The 18,545-nt window shown below is 49.0% G+C and overlaps 4 protein-coding genes across 6 annotated transcripts in view; 1 reads left to right on the top strand and 3 right to left on the bottom strand.

The window, feature by feature from the left end:
• The window catches only part of LOC105699618 (neuronal acetylcholine receptor subunit alpha-7), a 99,494-nt gene extending 95,280 nt beyond the window's left edge, over window positions 1-4,214 (bottom strand). Inside the window, exon 1 of the mRNA XM_023431989.1 lies at window positions 4,052-4,214. Coding sequence (XP_023287757.1) covers window positions 4,052-4,214 — 163 coding nt within the window. The remainder of the gene's footprint in view (window positions 1-4,051) is intronic.
• Window positions 4,215-10,003: 5,789 nt separating this feature from the next.
• LOC105699644 (steroid receptor RNA activator 1) lies at window positions 10,004-11,694 on the bottom strand. The gene is made up of 3 exons (XM_012424785.2): window positions 11,238-11,694; window positions 10,568-11,050; window positions 10,004-10,486 (listed from the first exon to the last, which is right to left on the bottom strand). Exons 1-3 carry the CDS (start codon window positions 11,254-11,256, stop codon window positions 10,284-10,286), a joined length of 705 nt encoding a protein of 234 aa, XP_012280208.1. The 5' UTR covers window positions 11,257-11,694; the 3' UTR covers window positions 10,004-10,283.
• Window positions 11,695-12,006: 312 nt separating this feature from the next.
• On the top strand, window positions 12,007-13,026 carry LOC105699729 (trafficking protein particle complex subunit 6B). Of its 2 annotated transcripts, none has more exons than XM_012424944.2 (2): window positions 12,007-12,374; window positions 12,451-13,026. In XM_012424944.2, exons 1-2 carry the CDS (start codon window positions 12,249-12,251, stop codon window positions 12,853-12,855), a joined length of 531 nt encoding a protein of 176 aa, XP_012280367.1. In that variant the 5' UTR covers window positions 12,007-12,248; the 3' UTR covers window positions 12,856-13,026. The 2 variants fall into 2 exon arrangements, with proteins under 2 accessions (XP_012280367.1, XP_012280369.1); XM_012424946.2 differs by having other exon boundaries at window positions 12,014-12,374; window positions 12,454-13,026.
• On the bottom strand, window positions 12,979-16,969 carry LOC105699727 (cystathionine beta-synthase). Of its 2 annotated transcripts, none has more exons than XM_012424939.2 (6): window positions 16,356-16,969; window positions 15,661-15,770; window positions 14,917-15,266; window positions 14,584-14,837; window positions 14,194-14,464; window positions 12,979-14,109 (listed from the first exon to the last, which is right to left on the bottom strand). In XM_012424939.2, the coding sequence occupies exons 1-6, from the start codon at window positions 16,436-16,438 to the stop codon at window positions 13,660-13,662; spliced, it is 1,518 nt and encodes a 505-aa protein (XP_012280362.1). In that variant the 5' UTR covers window positions 16,439-16,969; the 3' UTR covers window positions 12,979-13,659. The 2 variants fall into 2 exon arrangements, with proteins under 2 accessions (XP_012280362.1, XP_012280363.1); XM_012424940.2 differs by lacking the exon at window positions 16,356-16,969 and adding an exon at window positions 16,096-16,259.
• Between the last annotated feature and the right edge of the window lie 1,576 nt (window positions 16,970-18,545).

The following is an 18,545-nucleotide window of genomic DNA, read 5'->3' on the forward strand; positions in this document are numbered from 1 at the left end:
GCGGTTTGATCGCGAGCCCCGCCATTTCTCGACGCGAAATCGAAATTAAACGAGCCGCGCGGCTCCTCGTATCCGAGCTCATTATCATAAATATTATCATAAAGTACAATCAACGCCGCAGTAAAGCGAGCAACCTGCTCTCTCCCTCGTGCAGCGTGGAATGGCCGCGCCTCGCAAGAGCGTTTTTTCATCCCCCTAAAAGCCGCTGCCGGGCGATATCAAACGTAGTGTTTGCGTTTTTGATTTTTTTTTTTCATTCACGATCGAGGCCGGAAATTTCCCCCTCGAAAATCCCGGGGATTGTAATCGGCCGTTTGGTCGCGACTCCACCCTGTCGGAACGGGGATTCAAATTTCAGAGCATCCCCTCAATCCAAATCGAGGGTCCGCCCTTTCCTCTGCGAAGCGTCGGTTCGAGCGCGAACGCAAGGAAACGACGTAACGGCCACTTTTGAGAGGTCGGCTCGTTTCTTAGCCTGCCGAGGCCGTAAGGACGAGGCACTTTGTATCCTGCGGAAAATCCACCCAAGTCTCCGGCTCCGGGGTAATTGAAAAACAGCCCAGGGTCGCCGCGAGCCGGGGGAAAGATACGTGGCGTCTGCGGCGCCGTCCGGGGCGAGGCTTTGCGGCTCCCGGAATAACGAACGGGCCCCCGGAGGTCCCGCTTTCGGTGCCAACCCCTCCGACGCCGCCCCTAAAAATTACCCCCGTAGTTTTTATCGGCCGTGCCGCTTAAAATTCCCCGAAACAAGGGGCGGTGCCTTCCCTTTGTCCACCGTTATCCCCGGAGTTGAACAATTTCCCCGTTTGTAGGCCGCCTCGCGGCTGGCCCGGCAGCTCTCCCCCGGATCTCGCCGAGTGTTTAACATTTTTCCCGAAGTTCCAAGCCGCGACCTCGCCGAAAACCGCTCAGGTATTTAAAATCGCGAGCGGCCTCCGGGACGCGTTTACGTCCGACGTCGAGACCCGCCGCAGGTTCTGATCAATTTTTGTTTAAACGCCCGCGCGGAACTTCGTCCATATTTCATAGAGTTTAATCGCGGCCTCCGTTGATTACGATCGAGCGCCTTCCACCGGGCGGCTCGAATCGTCCATTTTCCCTGGATATTCGCGTCCTCATCGAAGAGTTATTACTCTTGAGAGGCTCGTTACATCGGGGACCTCAAGACGGCTCCCGCGAAACGCAAATGATATCCCCCGCGATTTGCGGGCGGGGGCCATTGTTTCGATGCTCGAGCGCTCGTTCCGTCGAGCGCCCGCTGGAAAACTTCCGGACTTGACGCTCCGCTCTCACCCGAGGCTCGAACGGAGATAAAAGAGCGTAAGGTTTAGCGTTTCGAGGCTTTCCGCGGTGCTCGAGCGGAGAGTGGCCGTCGAGCTCGTTTGATTTGCGGCGCTTCAAAGTTCGGGGCCCTCGAGTCTAAAATATCAATGGGGCAAAACCCCTGCTCCGACGCGTTCCGTTGTACCTCCAGGTTCTCATAAGGGAGGAACGAACACGAGACCGGCAAACCTAGCTATGGGTAGTATCCCACGTAAGCGTCCCCTCCGACGCCAAGAGCACCAAGGGGCCCAAAGTTATCTTTTAATTTCTACCAAACGGTTCTTTCAGATAACTCAGGTACATCTTTTATAAACATCGCGGGGTGATATATAAATTGTACATATTTTCAATCCGATCGACGGTGAATGTTGTAACGCTCATTCTAGAGCGTCGGATAAACTCTTGCACGAGGGCGCCGAGCGTCCTAGAGTTTATCCTGGAGAAGAGCGACCTCGCCAAGAGGTGGAGGCGCCTCGTCGATTTTTCAAGGTTTCGGCCGAGAGCGGCAAGGGGAAAACTTGCGGACTCGCGTGCCATCTAAGTGGAAGGTCCACGGGGTTAGGCGAAGCGAAGACACGAAATAGAGAGCGGCTCAAGATGGCCACTTTGAGGCCGTTCGCGAGCAAACGCCGCTCGCGACTCGGTCGGATTGTTTCGGGCCGAGCCTTTCCGCGGGGGAGGCCGCGGAGTGGCCATGTTCATTCGCAATCTTACGTAGCGGAGTTCGAGGAGTGCTCTCGACAAGTGTTTGATTGCGAGAGTCTGGCCCGAAGAGCCGGACCACTCGAACCCACCGGCCGCGGCGGACGAAATGAAAAATCCTGCCGCGGCCCTCCCGGCCCGCGATTAATGGCGGCTATATTTTTTTTCCTCCTCCCTTTTTTCCCCTCCCGCGGCCCGTGTCACGTTCCCGATTCCTGCCAATCTAATGCCGCGCGCTAATAGATTATCAGGAAAGGGATTTCAGGTCGAGCGATTCTTCGATACCGTGATTAGATCCGCCCGGCTGTCCGACTCGGTCGATCCCGACCAGGGATGCTTCGAGCGAATACTTCGACTCGAGTGATTTTTATTATAAATCATCTAACTGGACTAGTGTGGAACGCTTCCCCCTACACCGAGTCCAAACACAAATTGGGAGGGTTTTCGCAACTCGTAGAACTCGAGGTAAGGAAATACTCGATTGATCGGGTCGCTCTATCCGACCGTCCCGATCGATCGGCCTCCTGGTGCCAGGACTTCTGGAGTGTCGAAAAAAAATAAATCACGATCCTCCATAGTAGGGTTTTCCGTCCCGCGGAAAATCAGGGTCTTCAAAGGTCCTGGGGTTTATTACGCGGTGATAAACGAAGACGAGCGTCTCGGACGTTTAACGCCTCGCTAGACGGCTCGGTCTAATAAATTACCCCGGCGCTCTTTTTTACCACCTTTGGAGCCGCCGACGATAGTTACGTCTTCCTCGTCTCCCGGAGGAGTCGCGAGCGGATAATTTATTCGGCGGGCGACCGCCAATAATTCCTCTGGGTCCGAGATAGCCGAAAATCGGTCGTCGAACCCGCCACTCGCGACAGTATCTCCCGGTGACAGTTTTATCGGCACCCTGATGGCGCGGCGGTCGTCGGGGCGATAATTCGCCTTCGATTCGCAATTCTCGTCCTCGTCCTCTAAATGGGTCGGCGGCAAGGTCGACGAGCTTCGAGAGCCTCATCGCGGTTCTCGCATGGCCGTCTATCGAGCGACAACCGAACGTTTTAACGCAGTCACTCGAGGCAAATCGAGGGACGCTTCTCGCCCGACCGATCGATCGGTGGCGTGCGCGTTCCCGAGGAACACATCGCGTCCACGAGAGAGCGGTCGCTCCAAAGCCGAGCCGACTGGTCGACGAGTGCGCCGATCGCTGGTTAAAAAGAAGAGATGAAAAAGAAAAAAGAAAAAAAGGAAATTGAAACGGAAAAAGTAGGAATCTCATTACCGAGAAAAAAGTAGGACCGACCGAAAGAACCCCGCGAAAACGATCCCCGGTAATCGTCCCTTACGGGAGGAGTCGGCGTTCCACGGCGGCGATTACCCGCGGGAGCTCGCGCTCCATTATTCGCGGTTACCGAGAGTCTTAGCCCGTCCCTCCCATCCTCCCAACAATGACACTTATAATCCTCATTTTATGAATATACACGGCTGATCCGAAATTGCCGGATCTCCTGGCGTCGGCGTAATCCTCGCAAGGGATCGCGCCGTCCAGGTTCGGACACCGCAAAGTGGGGGTTATTCCGCGTATCGCCCACCGCTTACGTCCTTTACGCTCCTCGGTCCAGGACAAAAGTCCAGGGTGCGACTAAAATTCGCTCAGTCTTTCCGCAATATTTTAGTACGACGCAAAGTATCTCATAAATGCTCGAAACTACGATAATCGGTAAACAAGAGGCAACGAAACAGCGTCCCTTGATCTACAATTGTGAATTCAGTCAATTTACCAGAATATACAAAAGTGATAAAAAGTAAGAGTACCAAGATACCGTGTAGATAAAATTCCGGCAACTTTCGCCGTATCTTGTATATCTCCGTTCTTGTGACTCAACGTCCGTCGCGACGCGCGTCGCGGTTATCGTGACCCAACGTCCGTCGTGACGCGCGTCGTTTCGGACGCTCGCGTGGCTCCAGGTCGACCGGGAGCCCTCGAACCCGCGAAATCGACCATTCGGCGACGTTCGACCGGTGAAACTGGACTTACCTCTCGGAAGGACGGTGAGCAGGAGCAGCACGCGCAGTCCGGCGTTGACGGTGGCGTTAATCCTGACTCTCGGCAGGGCAGGAGGGCTTGGCGCCGTGCCGAAGGGACTCCTCGCGTGACTCGCGTCGGCCGGTAAAGCCGGGACCGCCGGTACCGGCGACATGTTGCGCGTGGCCTCGCCCGGGCCGAGCCGGCGTGCGGCGGCCAGACGGACGTCGGAGCGAGGCAGAGAGAGAGACGGAAGGAGGAAGAGAAAGAAAGAGAGAGAGAGAGGAAAGGAGAGGAGAGAAAGTAAGAGATAGAGAAAGAGAGAGAGAGCCCTCCGCGCGACGATGCCGGTCGCGGCGGAGCGCGGCGCGTCCCGGGCCGGCGCTACTGGTGAGGGCCGCCCATCGCCTTGGCGGTCTGTCGTCCGAAGGTCCGGACTGGGGTCAGTCCGCTGACGATGCCCGACCCCGGGACTCGGCCGTCATAACACTCCCGCAGGGGCGCGGCGCGCGCGCGGGCCCTAGGCTCGGACTGCGCCCGCTGGTCGCGGCCCGCTCGAGCCGCCCCCTGGCATGCCACCTGAAAGACCGACCGATTGGCGCGCGGCACCGAGGTCGCCGAAGCGGGGGGCCAACGGGCCGCGCCGATTGGTCCGCGAGTTCGCCCTCCAAGGGCGCCCGAAACCGGCGGGACCGTCGTTTCTTCAAATTTTCGATTCTACTTGCGTCGACGCGCCCTGGGCCGCGTGGGTCACCGTCACAACTCACGCCGGGACCTTTCCTCCCGGTCGCGTTTGATAACTTTGGTGTTTTCCAGTTCCAGGCGACCCGACAGGAGTTTTTCACTCCCACCCCGGCTGGAGTAAGATTCGGTTTCGATCCATCCCAAACGTGGTTCGTCGCTCCCGGTGGTAAGCTTTTTGTCCCCTCGATCCGGCACGAGTGGTACGGAGTCGCGGGAAGTGCAGAACGGAGCAAGACCAAGACCGAGTCTACTCGTCCCTGGAGTCTCGATGGCTTGGAACGGATTATCGGGTAAGAACGAAATCTTACTTTCAAACATCCACCGGTAGAAAATGACGAGGTACGTCGCAATGCCCGTACCGTCACCGGTGACCCCGCGACCCGGGGAAGAAATCACGCGAAACCGGCTTGGCAAGGAATACCTCGGAGTTGGTACTTCGAGCGGTCGCGAAACTTGGCGTAGTTCGAGAAGTCCGGGATTAAAAGCGCCGAGAGAAGACCGGAAGGAGGTGGGTCGGTTCCGAGCGGCGGGTCCCGGCCGTCTCCGTTGGTTTCGGGCGGGCAACCGCCCTGGAAAGCTCGCCGGGGAGGAGGCCAGACTTGGTCGGCGATCGACTGGGAATTTCCTCGGGCTGCCTCGATCGCGCGGCCGCGTTAATAATTAATAGGTTCGGCGGGTTCGGCGAGCGCTCGGCGCAGCGCGGCAGCGATTCGCGCGCATCCCTGGAGGGCCGCCACGTCGGCCTAAACCTCTGCGCTCTCTCCCTCTCTCTCTCTCTCTCTCTCTCTCTGTGGCTGTAACGATCGCCGCCCGTTAACGACTGCGAGAGAGTGAGTTTCGCGGAACATATCCGAACCGTTCGCACGGAACACGGATTATTCGCGATGCCGGTTATTGAGATGGTCGATCAGCTCTTCCCACCGGACGCGTTTCAAATCTAGAATCTATCCTCTCTCATGGACCTACGATTCGCTCCAGAGATGAGCAAAATCGGTCTTGGCCCTTCTGCCAAGTCCTCTTCGACCGAGCAAGGCCAAGGCTCGAGAGTACCCCAAGAGAAAGTAATAGTATGCGTAACCACTACAGTTGTGTAACAGACCCCAGTCTCTACAAGTGGTATAATGTACAACTACGGTAAGAAGGAACAGCTTTACAAATTGTATTCTCTCCTTCTATAGTTCTATATCGTATTCCTTGAAGCTGGCGCCTATTTCACGGCTGGATTTTTCTCAGTGTACGAGTCCAAGACCGATTTTCTTCGCCGATAATTCCACCCTTTCCGAAACGTATCCAGTGCGAGGGTCCGAATCGATTCGCGAGGCGGTTTTCGAAGACCCCTGATGTCCGCCGCGGGGGATGCTCGTTTCACGGCGTTTCCCTCGATCGGGGAATATCGAAGCGCGATGGTGAATTCCGATCGATCGGTCCTCCTCGATAAGGTGTACTTATCGGGGTGAACGGAGAGAGAGAGAGAGGGGGGGAGAGAGAGCCAGAGAGACCGAGAGAGAGAGAGAGCCGTCGTCCTGGTTGCTCGAGTAAACGTAAGAATCTTAAAAAGACGGGTCCGACCTGGTGTGCGGCACCGGATATTAATATGTACTTCGCGGAGCGGAAAATCACACTTTAAATAGCCGATGATTGCGTTGGCGTCGAGCGGCCGCGTTAAGAAAAATCGCGCGTCCTCCGTACCCACGAGTGGCGTCGAAAAACCCGCAAGGAGGTTCCGGGGGACGAGGGTGCCGAAGTAGAGGACCCGGGTCGCCTTTTTGCCGGACGACGCTAATTATGCTCCGACCCTATGGTAAACCTTCCGGGAGATTTATGGGGAGCCGCGATTATGCCTCGAACTTACGTTAGACCTCCCGGGAGATTTATGGGAGGCCGCGATTCCCGGAATTCGGTGCCCGAACGTGCGGTAATTATCCTCTCCGCGTTCTCGCCGTCACCCCGACGGTGTTCCTCGACGAGAGATCCGCGGAAGGGACTTCCGGCTCGTGGCCAGAAGCCGCCGTTTCCGGTCGTCGGCGTTTACTCGCCCCTTTAGATAGGCGAACACGGAATATAGGACTCGATACACGGATTCCTTCCGCGAGGCGATCCCCTGGGTGACTTCGACGAGTCCTCCAGGAGTCGATGCTCCTGGGGTCGTCTATCCTCCCGGAGGATCCCCCAAGAGTCGAGAGTCTACTTTCCGAGTTATGGAGGGTCTCGCTCCGACGCGATTCCCGTAACCAAGGTAATTCTCTGAATTGCGGCTCCTCGGGGCCAAGTTGGCTCGGCATCGCGGGAGTCCCGAAAGTCGTAATTTTCCCCCTCGGTCTCAGCTGATTCCGTAATAACGCGCCTCCGGGGAGCGCGCGAGACGGGCCCGTTCCCACCCCCGAAAATATGTGCTGAAATCGTCCGCAATCGAGAACCCTGGCGGCTCCGGTCGGCCGGAACCGACGCACGTGGGCCCGGGCACCGGGTCTCGATTTTCCTCACTGGGGATCGGTGCTTTGTTACGCGGTTACGACCGCGGCCGTAAAGAGGAAAAGCGAAAGCCGACTCGTAGGGCGGGATTTACAAGTGGGTCTCCGGGTCGAGTTTCGAGGATAAAAACGTATACGTCCCTTTACGGAGGTTCGGAGAGGCCGTAACTCGCGGGGGATTGGGTAACCCGGGTAACCCGGGTAACCCGAGCACTCGAGAAAAGGAAGGGTCCGCGCCCGGTTCGCGGATCGGGCCTCCTCCCCGCGTCGGTCCTGCGATCGTCCGCGGCTCGTCGATACCTACCGTCGAGAGAACGGGGAAGAAGGGACGGGGGCAGAGCAGAGTCGAGTCGGGGGTGGCGCGCACTCGGAGGAGGGCCCCCGAGGAGGCCGTTGCCGATCGGCGCCGGTTTCACCTGGCGATCTGGCCGGCCAGCGGGGGGTGGCGCGCGAGGCGGCCTCGCGGCGACATGGCGCGGTCGCGATCGGGCGCGATCGGGAGCGACTCGGACGCCCTGTCAGCGCGCGCCGCGGATCGGCGCCTCACTCGCGGCCGAGTCGCGGTCCGGGCCGGCCGTCGGGGCGCGATCCCCTCTCCCTCCGCGAGCCGCGGCCCGGAAGCGGGCCCGGAAGCGAGCGGTCCGGTGGACAGAGACACGGGGAGGACCGAGTGCACACGAGCGCGCGCGCCTCTCGTCCGGCTCGTCCCACGGTTGCCAACGTAACTGAGAGAGCGGGAGAGACGCGAGCGCCGCGCGCGAGTCGCGCGAGCGCCCCGAGGAGATCCCCGACCTCGCGAGCTCGCGCACCTCCCCCCGGGGGGTGGTGCCTCCCACCGGTCCCGCCGCCGCGATCTCGGCGAGCCTGCGCCCCGGTCCACCGCGCAGCCTCCGTCCCCCCACTCGGTCTCTTCTAAAGCCCACCCGCCGATCAATATTGTGCCCACGGTCCACGGGACTACCGGGGGACTACCCCCGACGCTCGGAGCGCCGAGCTCCCGAGTCCCCGAGCCCCCGAGCCCCGGCGCCCCGGCGCCCCCGAGCCGATGCGGTCGGTCCGAGGAGTTCCGATTCTTTCCCTTCTCCCCCCCCCCGCGACCGGGTTACCTTCTTCTCCCGCACCTTGACTCTTGGAAACTCGGACGAGACGAAAGGCACGCGGGTCGCGTCGGATTCGCCGCACAGGCGCCCCGCGCTGCGCGTATCGTTTTTCGTACCGCCCGCGGTTAATTACCCGTTAGCCCCGAATTTATCTCCGTGGATGACGTTTAAATCTTTGATGTTTCAATCGGAGTGCCGTAGCGCCGCGTGAAACGTATTCGAGCCTTTGTGCTGACCGTATCGTTATTTGACTTCCTATCGGCTCCAATTTTCCATATCCGAGAACGCGCCACGGTCGCGCTTGGCGTCTCGCTCGGGAGCATTTCCCTAGCTTTGGTCGTCCCTCGCTTCGGTAATCGCTGCCGTATGTTTATTCTTCTTAAGAAGAATCGCAGCGGGATTTTGATTCCCAATCCGCGGGTCCGCCGAGATGCATTATCGGTCTCCGCCGAGCGGAAGATTCTCCAAGGTTCGATCGCGGTCGGTCTTGCTTCGCGGAAATTCAGCGGCCCTCAAAGGTTTAATTAAATGCACATTCGGAATCCTTCCCGTCCGCCCTGGCTCTCTCCTTTGCCACAAAAGACCCGCTACTCCGGATTTCTCCTCTCCCCGTTGTAATTTCATTTGCCGCGTTACGTGATATATTCTCTTGAGATATTTATAGGAATAAAGAGCGACGATTAAAAAATATGCCAAACTGCCCTACAGGTGGTTACGGTACTCGCTACGATTTCCGACTGATTGCGAACGAGCCAAAATGGCGGCTGACCTTTTTCCTTATTCGCGGGCATGTTTCCAACATTATGGCGATGTCTCGCGGCATGGAACGTCTGCGGGCCCTCATTTGTAAGCGCGAGGAGCCCAAGGGAATCCCGCGAGATTACGCGGCCGAGCGTCAGCTAAATCGCGAACGCTCCAGCTCTGTGTTCGAGCGTTAATTTACGAGTCGGACAGGAGTCGCGCGTTTCGGGGAGCCGTCTCGAACGCGGCCGAGACTCGGGCAAGAAGGGTCCTGAAAAGTGGACCTATTCGCAAAAAGCCAACCGTCGGGCGTGCGGAGAAGTGCACGCGAGAAATTGCGCCTGCGTGCCCTACGGTAATTAGTTCATTTGAATTGGTAAACACGAGGCCGCTTCCACTCTGCGTTATTTCACCGGGAGCGTCGGCGGTTCGACGCGCGAAAGGGGCCTTTGGAGCGGCGCATTTATCCGCGTCACCCTTAACCTCCTTGACTGGTTGCCACCTCGGAGGAACAACGGGATCCCCCGCGAGCTCCTTTCCCTTCGGTTCCAATTTTGCTCCTGTCGTTCGCCTATCTTTTCAACGTTGCCCACGTGAATGCCCAGAGACTGAAATAAGTCTAAATTAACGACTTAGAGACGATCTCCTTTTAGTATAGTATATAATATTATTAGGGACTTTTACCGGTCCAGCGGTTTCCTGTCCAGCCCTAAGATAGCGTGATTGAAAGTCAATCCGGGTGCACCAGTTGCTCGGAACTTTTTCGCTGAAGCTCGTGTCGCCCTCTGGCGGCGCACGGGAACCTCGATGTCCGATCGATGACGATGTCGGTACAGGTTATGTGCATACGTTACCATCAACTGATAGGAATTGTATTTGTAAGCGTTTTGGTCGTTTATTGTACCGTATGTTGAACACTTAATAAACAATTTTTATTCCCAACTGTAAGAAGTGCTGACAAGGATATTTTACAACCTGTATAAAGATTAATATATGTTCTAGTTAGTACGTTGTATATATACTTGATCGTAAACATTAAATGTTTTTGATACTTATGTGAAATCGGAGGGTTAAAAGATTTCCCCTTATTTTAATGTTATCCATTGTATATAATTATACGTGCCGGAGTATGTTATAAAAGCTTTCGATTAAAATTACTAGATGCTGTTTTCGGGTATGAAAAAGCTATTATGTTAATTCTGTGTCTGTCGTCGGTAAAAGGTATGGGTGAGGTTTATCGACATCTGTAGTTTCCGTTCTGTCATAGTTCTTTTTTGCTTCTTGGATTAAATATCTAATGCCAGGTACCCAAGAACTACATAGAGCAGCGTGTTCCATCACCATCGAAACGTGGAGTTTATCAGCACGGTCGCAATCATTACACCTAAGAGCTGCAGAAAAGAATTTTATTTAATTTACATTACGTGAAATCAGTATTTCGATAGGTTATAATGAATCGTGAACGAACAAACCTTCGGATATTTCCAAAACATTTTTATGTATGGTTTCAGTCAGTTTGTCTTCCATCCACAAATTTCTCATGATGTCTAACCTTTTTCTAACTTCCTCAGTTTTGCCCTTTAAATCTTCACATTGTTTTATCACACATTCCAGATTTCCCATGGTATCCTTTAGTGCTTGTTCCTTAGTTACTGCCACATTTAAACTCATGCCTTCCGTGGATAGGCCAGAAGGAGTCGGAGGTGGAGCACAAGGTATAGAAGGTTGCGGAGGTACTGGTATATTGGTTACGGATGTTGACAGTGGTTGAAGTGGGTCAATGTTCGATTGAGGAACTGCTGAATTTAGAGGAAACGCTACCCTTTTGTTTAGGACTCTTTTGCCTGGAGTCGCGCATTGACTTTGCGGCGAAGAGTAAGCCCACTTTGGTGGGTCGTTCCATCCAGGATCATGAAAAGGCAATAATGACTTTTGTGTGGAAACTGCATCATTACCTGAATAACATTATCAAATGTCGTGTGAACTTAAAGTGATGATTCACTAAGTACTAAATTGTGCCAAATATAATCCCATATCTCATATAATTCTATGGATTTGAGTCAATATAAGTTGGTTGGAAAATACGTTCTAACCTACGAAAATATTCAGTTCCAAAGCTTATCGATAGGTAATTAAATTTACCTGAAGGAATTTCTTCCATTATGACACAGTGCAAATTCTCGTCTTAATTTTTTGCAATTTTCAGGGACACGCAACTCATTCGTTATTGTTATCTTATTTGTTAATCACATTATCTCATATTGGTAAAATGCGAAATATGCTGAACATTTTTTAGTTTCATTCAGATGTACTTTATAGTTGTTTTCGATGGAAAATCATTCTCATAATAATTTTTTGTCTTTGCTAACTTTAACGAACAAACCATACTTCAAAAATTCATCATGTTTTATTTTCATATACCAGCTCCAGCATCACTGCCAGCACATGTAACATTTATTTATCCAGTTTATCTCTTCATCTTCTATCGTATGTTGGATTTCGGTCAAGTGATTTGAGCACAGTACCACATCCAGTTTATTTAATTCAATTTAATTCAGTTGCAGAGATGAGTTGGGAGATTGCTGACGGGCCGGATCGTGTGATCGCATCCTGTGTTGCCCTCTGGTTTCGTACGATAGCTTTCACCGTTTTTTGCTCCCAAGGGCGGCGCAACGGATTTCTGATAGTAGCTCGCGCACTCGCGATCGCGGTACCATCTACCAGTCGCCGTTGGCGGCTCCCGCCCGCCCGCCCGCACGCACGCACGCACGCACGCACGCACGCACGCACGCACGCACGCACGCACGCACGCACGCACGCACGNCTGACCTAACCTAACCTAACTGAAACGCTCGAAAACGTTCGAAATCTCGCATGCGTGCGTGCGTGCGTGCGTGCGTGCGTGCGTGCGTGCGGAAGCCGCCAACGGCGACTGGTAGATGGTACCGCCATCGGGAGAGCGCGAACTACTGTCAGAAATTCAAAGCGCCGCCCTTGGGGGCAAAAAACGGTGAAAGCTAACGTACGAAACCAGAGGGCAGCACAGGATGCGATCACGCGACCCTGCCCGTGAGCAATCTCCCAACTCATCTCTGGGAGCTACAGTACCTTATGTATGTATAAACAACTAATTTGGAGAATTAAACTGCAAGTATGAAACAGCAAGGGCTGGAGTCAAAGCTATCAGCATGTTCTTTAGAAGAAGCTGACAAATGCCTCTTTGAATATTTACATGCAGAAATAGTTAATTATGTTTTGGCTACAACGTCAGACAATAAGGTAGACATATATTACGTACAATTCTTTTTATCCTGTAGGAATAAAGGTACATTCATACAAAAATGTATGCTCCTAGCAGGATGGAGAAGAAGAATTATCTCGTTTAGAATGGATGGGGTTCAGCGTAGGATATCGTATCATTGAACGATTGACAAAGGAATGGGCACGATTCAAAGAAGAGTTAGACATGATCAAATTCATTTGCACAGACTTTTGGACTTGCCTTTATCACAAGCAAATTGACAACTTACGAACAAATCATCATGGTGTGTACGTATTACATGACAATGAGTTCCGACTACTAGCAAACATTGGCGCGAATGGAAGCCAGCAGTACCTACGGGAGAGCCCTCGTTTGCTAGCATTTACCTGTGGCCTTTTACGTGGTAGTCTTGCTAACCTTGGCATAGTCAGTACAGTAAAGGCCGAAGTGTCTGCATTACCAAGTTGTAAATTCAACGTCCAAGTACAGCGAATATAACTATTCCGTAGGTATACCTGTAAATAAGAATGTATACAGTTAATCCCTAAAGGTCTGCAATTTTTTATTTTCTTAGCATAAAAAATTACTGACAAAGATGGGTTTAAAGAAAATAGAATAGTATTTATATGAATATGATTGTTTATTAATAAAAGTATTTATGGATCAGTCCCCATTGAACTACAATTATATAAATTAATTACCTGGTGAAAAGTGCATTCATCAACATTAGTTGGATATGTTTATAAGTCATAGCCAAACGTGACATTTCAGGATTAGGCAGGTATTTCAAAGTACAAATTTAAATTGGAAATACAGAACTTGTTAGTACTAATTATACAAAACCTTGATTGATACTGGTGTTCAAGTTATCTTCAAAAACTTATAAACACTTTAATAACCATTAAAATTGCTGTTAGATACTATTCAAAGATGTTACACTATTAAATTATACCTTATTAATTAAAAAATAATGTATAATTAAGAACTATTCCTATTTAGGAATTTGTTATAAATGCTTTATTTAAATGTGATGTAGCAAATTGTACTGTGAAATGAGTTATGATAAAAAATGACATTTCTTTGTATTTTATAAACAATAATCAATTGCTACCTTGCAGTAGTTGTATTTTAAGAAATGAAATATCATTCAATTAATATAAATGAGACTATATCAATTGAATGTGCCATACTACAAATTCCTTTTTGGCACACTCCTGTTCTTAAGTATATTGTAAACAATAGCACAATTGCGTGCAATATTTATTCTATAGATTCTCAAAACTATACCAGTGTTCCATTTTATCATGCTTCACCATTAACATGGGGAATATCAGTAAAACTGCTAATGAAACTCAGTAAATCTATTCGAGTGACAATTCCTATCACCGACCCATCGTGTTTCTCATCAAGAACGACAGCATATGAGTCCTTTTCGAATATACGTGACAGTCTGCCAAGTGTAGTCGAAAGGGCCACTTTTCTAAATTGCTTCACTAATATGTTTTCCGCACAATCTGTTTGCTTTACTTTGCCCGAGTTTAAATTAGTTACGAGCGCACACAATGTAATAACGCCTTTAACATTGCCTTCTTCATCTGTAACAGGAATCTCAGCAACTCCCTCCTTCTGAAGGATCTGGATTGCTTGCTGACAAGTTGCTCCTTTAACCAGGACAGCTGCATTTTTCAAATTGAGACTTGACACAGGCTTGTCCCACCACCACTTATTTGCTTGAATGGGAGGAGGTGGTTCCTAAAAAGGATTTGTTTTTTATTAAGATAAAATGAAAGATGAATATGATTCTGATGGAGGTTGAATATTTACTATTCAACGTACTAAAAATCCTCGAGCTTCCATCCAATGATCAGAAACAAATTTAGTCATATAATTTCTAATTCCATCGGGCAGTAATGTCACGACACGTGCTTCAGCTGGTAGATCCTTTGCTACTTTAATAGTTGCCGATAACGCTGCACCACTGCTACCACCGCAAAGCAAGCCTTCTTCGCGTATCAGTGTACGAGCTGCGTTTAATGACTCACAATCGTTAACTTTAATCCATGCATCTATTACATCCCGATCCAGTACGGTTGGAACAAAGTCATACCTACAAACAGAACATGTTAATTAGTTTGATATATATTCTTTACTAATATGAAGTAAAATATGATACAAGTAATTTTTGGTTTCAGCATAGTTAGTGAAAGAGTTAGAGTTAAATTTTACCCAATTCCTTCCACTTCATAAAAAGTAACGGCAGTCTTATTTAACTCCGCTGGCTCTGCAAGAGTACTTCCTTCTGGATCGACTGCTACTATTTTCGTGGTTGGTGAAATTTCCCTAAATTTGCGACCTACACCGCTTATCGTTCCTCCAGTACCAGCTCCAATTACCAAATAATCAATTCTCCCTTCAGACTGTTCCCAAATTTCCATGGCAGTGTCATCATAGTGAGCCAATGGGTTTCCGGCATTGGTATACTACATAATAACTTTTATTATTACCCAGTAACTTAATAATTCATTCAAAAAGGTAATTCTAAATTTAAATGTACTTTACCTGATCTAAAATCACACTGTTAGGGATTTCACTTTTTAATTTCTGTGATACGCTTATGTGCCCTTCAGGACTATCCCATGCAGCTTCTGTTGGCGTTCGAACTATTTCAGCACCCAATGCTCGAAGTGTATAGACCTTCTCATTAGACATCTTTTCTGGCATGACAATAATACATCGATAACCTTTCACTGCGCATGCCATGGCCAATCCAATGCCTGTGTTACCACTTGTGGGCTCGATAATGGTACAACCAGGTTTCAAAATTCCTTTTTCCTCTGCATCTTGCATCATCCTAACACCAATTCTATCCTTTACAGATCCACCCGGATTGATAAATTCACATTTTGCCACTACAAAATATAACTACATTATATTGATATGCTGTACATTATGCAATTCCCTTAACTCGTTGCTGGCACGTGCGACATATCTTATATTTATGTTTCTTAACATGTTCCGTGCCACATGCACCGCCGATAATACACGTTAACTTTGACTGGTACACGGCATGGCACAGAACGTGTTAATACTAATTTTTCCTATTTTATTAACATAAAGTTTTCAACGTGTAACAAAGGTTTAACACCTTTTTAAATTTAGTCACACATGATTTTAATTGATTCTTATTAGCATTAATCGAGGTTACGAAGTCTTTCGAAGGTCATGCAACCTCAGAAAGATTCCATACGCAGCACTAGTATCAGGTCCAAGAATATTTTTGTATCTCTGAAATCAGACACTTACACAGTTCACATTTGATTCCATACAATTTCCGTATCTTATCCAGCCGTACCATTGGAGTTTGTCCAACTACACTTAAAATATCTGGCAAAACTTTTTTACGATCACTGCATCTGCAAGAAACAAACATTTTTATTATGCATAACAAAGAATATGTACGTTGAACATAGCTTGAACATTTTAAAATATACCTTTTTTCTAGATCAAAGGAAATGAATGACCAATTACAATGTCTAAAAATCAAGAAAGGTATCCCTTTTTGAAGTGCTTAATAAACAAACACTACAGTTATGGTATTTTATTCTGATACGTAAACAATACAGTCACCTTGCACAAGCAGCAACAAAATGGGCTGATTCAATGAGATATTTTAGTAGGAATATTTTTTGCCCCTATTCGACTTCCTTTCAAATTATCATAATATTAGTCTAAGCTCACCATAACCCTTGATCACTAAACATTAGCAATTTCTTAATCATTTATCGCTACTAGACGTTATTTCCTTTTTTGATAGTTTGCTTACTCAGCGCCTCGTGCTTACGCGTGTGGTACAGCGAAATAGGAGAGAACCTCGTCCTCGGAAATTGATTTTTTTTGTCCCGGCCAATCTCGGATACTTCCGCGAATAGTCGTCACTTTGTTTTGACGTAATAAAAAGTAAAAGATAAAATGGAATAAATAAATCAGCATAAACTTACTGATTACGTAGCGTGTGCGGACTATCCGTGGCGTTTGGCTTCCACGTGCAACGTGATGGCAGGTCTGGACGTACCAGTTCCATATTTTATTATTTATTCTCTTCGATTTGGATACGGAAGCGAGTAGGTTATATGGGAAAGAGTAGAAATAATTCGCGCTTTGGCAGGTACTTAGCGGAGATAAGGAACGAGCGTCTGTCGTCAACAATTGCAATTTAGCGGCACGTCGTGAGGTGCGTTGGAGGTGCGTGAAGTCACCCTGCGAGCACAGCAATCACTGCGCAACCACGCCACGAAAACTGACCCACTAAGAGGCAGTAAAACCGATCAGCCTTGGGCGAAGAAAAGACGACAAAATGTGATTACACTCAAAAACGTCGTAAACTATCGGGTTAAAAGTCCACGTACGACTGGCACTCGCCGCGGAAGCGATGCGCTTTATAAGTAGCAGCGTCCTTCTTGTTTGGGTAACCCCCGAATCTCCCCCCGACGTTCCACTTTACCCGCAACCGGGAAGGTCATTCACTCGCCCTTAGAAGTGAACCCATCTATGTCTATGGTGTAGCCACGTTCTCAGACACCAAGGTTATCCCAGGAACCGGTCGCCGCTAATTTGAGACCTCCGTATGTTTTTCGGAGCATCGATTCTCGGGCGCGCTACGTGCATGGACCTGCGTCGACCAATGAGCGTGACGCACATAGAGGACCCACAAGGGGTAGATAATCGGATAAGAATATTTCTTTCAATTACAGGTGGCTTTTGAAGTCATGAGGGGTACTACGAGTGGCGGAATTAGGTGTATCGTTTTAACCGCCTTCTTTGTTCCATCGGCCCTTTGTGCCATGGATTTTATTTAGAGAGACACGATTTTCATTCTACTCGCGGTGAATTGACTCTTGCTTCCTAAGCGGTCTGTCGAAGGTGAACAAGAGACGAAGTGGAATTCAATGAAGTTATCCGTTTATAATCCAGGAATCCGACGCCTTTCGAAAGGAAAAATGGATAAACTAGTTAGCGGTTTAGATTCGAAAGATGGTGAAACCGAAATTTTCAGGGTGACGATTCGCGGAGGCATGCAAATTGTCCAACCAATCGGAGGGCTAAATTTTACGCGCGATGCACCTGCTAAACGGTTGAACCTTGGAAAACTGGATCCCAATCTTGCAGCAGAAACTATATTCAATGCCAAGAATACCTAGGTACGGTAAGGGTATGCCGTACTGTAGTATGTATATAAATACATACAGCAGTATGTATGTACAGCATTAAAAAAAAAAAACGGAACGCAAACTATTCTATTATATCTGAACGTTCCATACCCGAACTGTAGATTATATAAATAAACCTATAGAAGTTCCTCCATTGCAAACTTTTAAAATTTGCAGTACTTTTAAAAATTATTTACAGTTTTTGATCATTGATTTTCGATTAGTGGTTATCAACAAAGAGGCTACCGGTTTTTGAACTTGTTAAAAGCATTTTGCCAGATATTTCCGCATTCACCGAAGATGCAAATAATATATAGCAGTATCAACGCAAGTCTTTTAAACAAATCGCCGAAGCGAAGGAAACATAACACTTTTTATATCAAGCAATTGCAACACTCTGTATCAGAAGCAACTGGCGTGCTTCGAGGTGAAAGTTGAAAATTAGTGTGAGCACTTTTGCGCAATCGCTTTGTCAGGAAGAACGATTATTGAGCGATTCTGTGTCGAGTATTGTCGCAATTGTAGTTTTAAGGCAATATTACGGTAATCGTATATGATGCACTCGACATTCCTGAGAAATTGTATTTGAGCGAAAGTGTAGCTAAAGTCAATATTACGCAGTTAGCATTTAGGACTAAATCGACATTGAACTGTCACGGACAGAAGAGCCCTTCTCGTACTTTTAGACATGGGTAGATATATTTCTTTGTTAAATATTTTATTATGACTGTGTAACTCATGTCTGATGATCCTTCTAAATACGGAGCAGTTAAGATAAAATCGGGGTCAATACAAAATTTCCTACTCAACGTTATAATGATGGAATAATTTTTTAAGCTTCTACGTGTTTCTTAACTCGTAACTCTGTCATAAGCAGAATGTACTCAGCTGAATTGTCAGAGCATATCATACTTCATACACTGTACATTTAATAACGCGTTTAAACGTTACATCTGGCTGATAAAAATCGAAATTAAATCG

Source organism: Orussus abietinus, unplaced genomic scaffold (genome assembly GCF_000612105.2).
Source record: "Orussus abietinus isolate OABI.00-Male unplaced genomic scaffold, Oabi_2.0 scaffold182, whole genome shotgun sequence".
Taxonomy (NCBI): domain Eukaryota; kingdom Metazoa; phylum Arthropoda; class Insecta; order Hymenoptera; family Orussidae; genus Orussus; species Orussus abietinus.

Excerpts from the sequence above, each read along its gene's own strand:
- LOC105699729 (XM_012424944.2), top strand. The coding sequence starts at position 12,249 with ATGAAACAGCAAGGGCTGGAGTCAAAGCTATCAGCATGTTCTTTAGAA. Across the intron at positions 12,375-12,450 it reads CTACAACGTCAGACAATAAG|CAGGATGGAGAAGAAGAATT; the intron begins GTAGACATATAT and ends GTATGCTCCTAG.
- LOC105699644 (XM_012424785.2), bottom strand. Across the intron at positions 10,487-10,567 it reads TGTTTTGGAAATATCCGAAG|CTCTTAGGTGTAATGATTGC; the intron begins GTTTGTTCGTTC and ends TCTTTTCTGCAG.
- LOC105699727 (XM_012424939.2), bottom strand. The coding sequence starts at position 16,438 with ATGGAACTGGTACGTCCAGACCTGCCATCACGTTGCACGTGGAAGCCA. Across the intron at positions 15,771-16,355 it reads CCGCACACGCTACGTAATCA|ATGCAGTGATCGTAAAAAAG; the intron begins GTAAGTTTATGC and ends TGTTTCTTGCAG. Across the intron at positions 14,110-14,193 it reads TGGAAGCTCGAGGATTTTTA|GAACCACCTCCTCCCATTCA; the intron begins GTACGTTGAATA and ends AATCCTTTTTAG.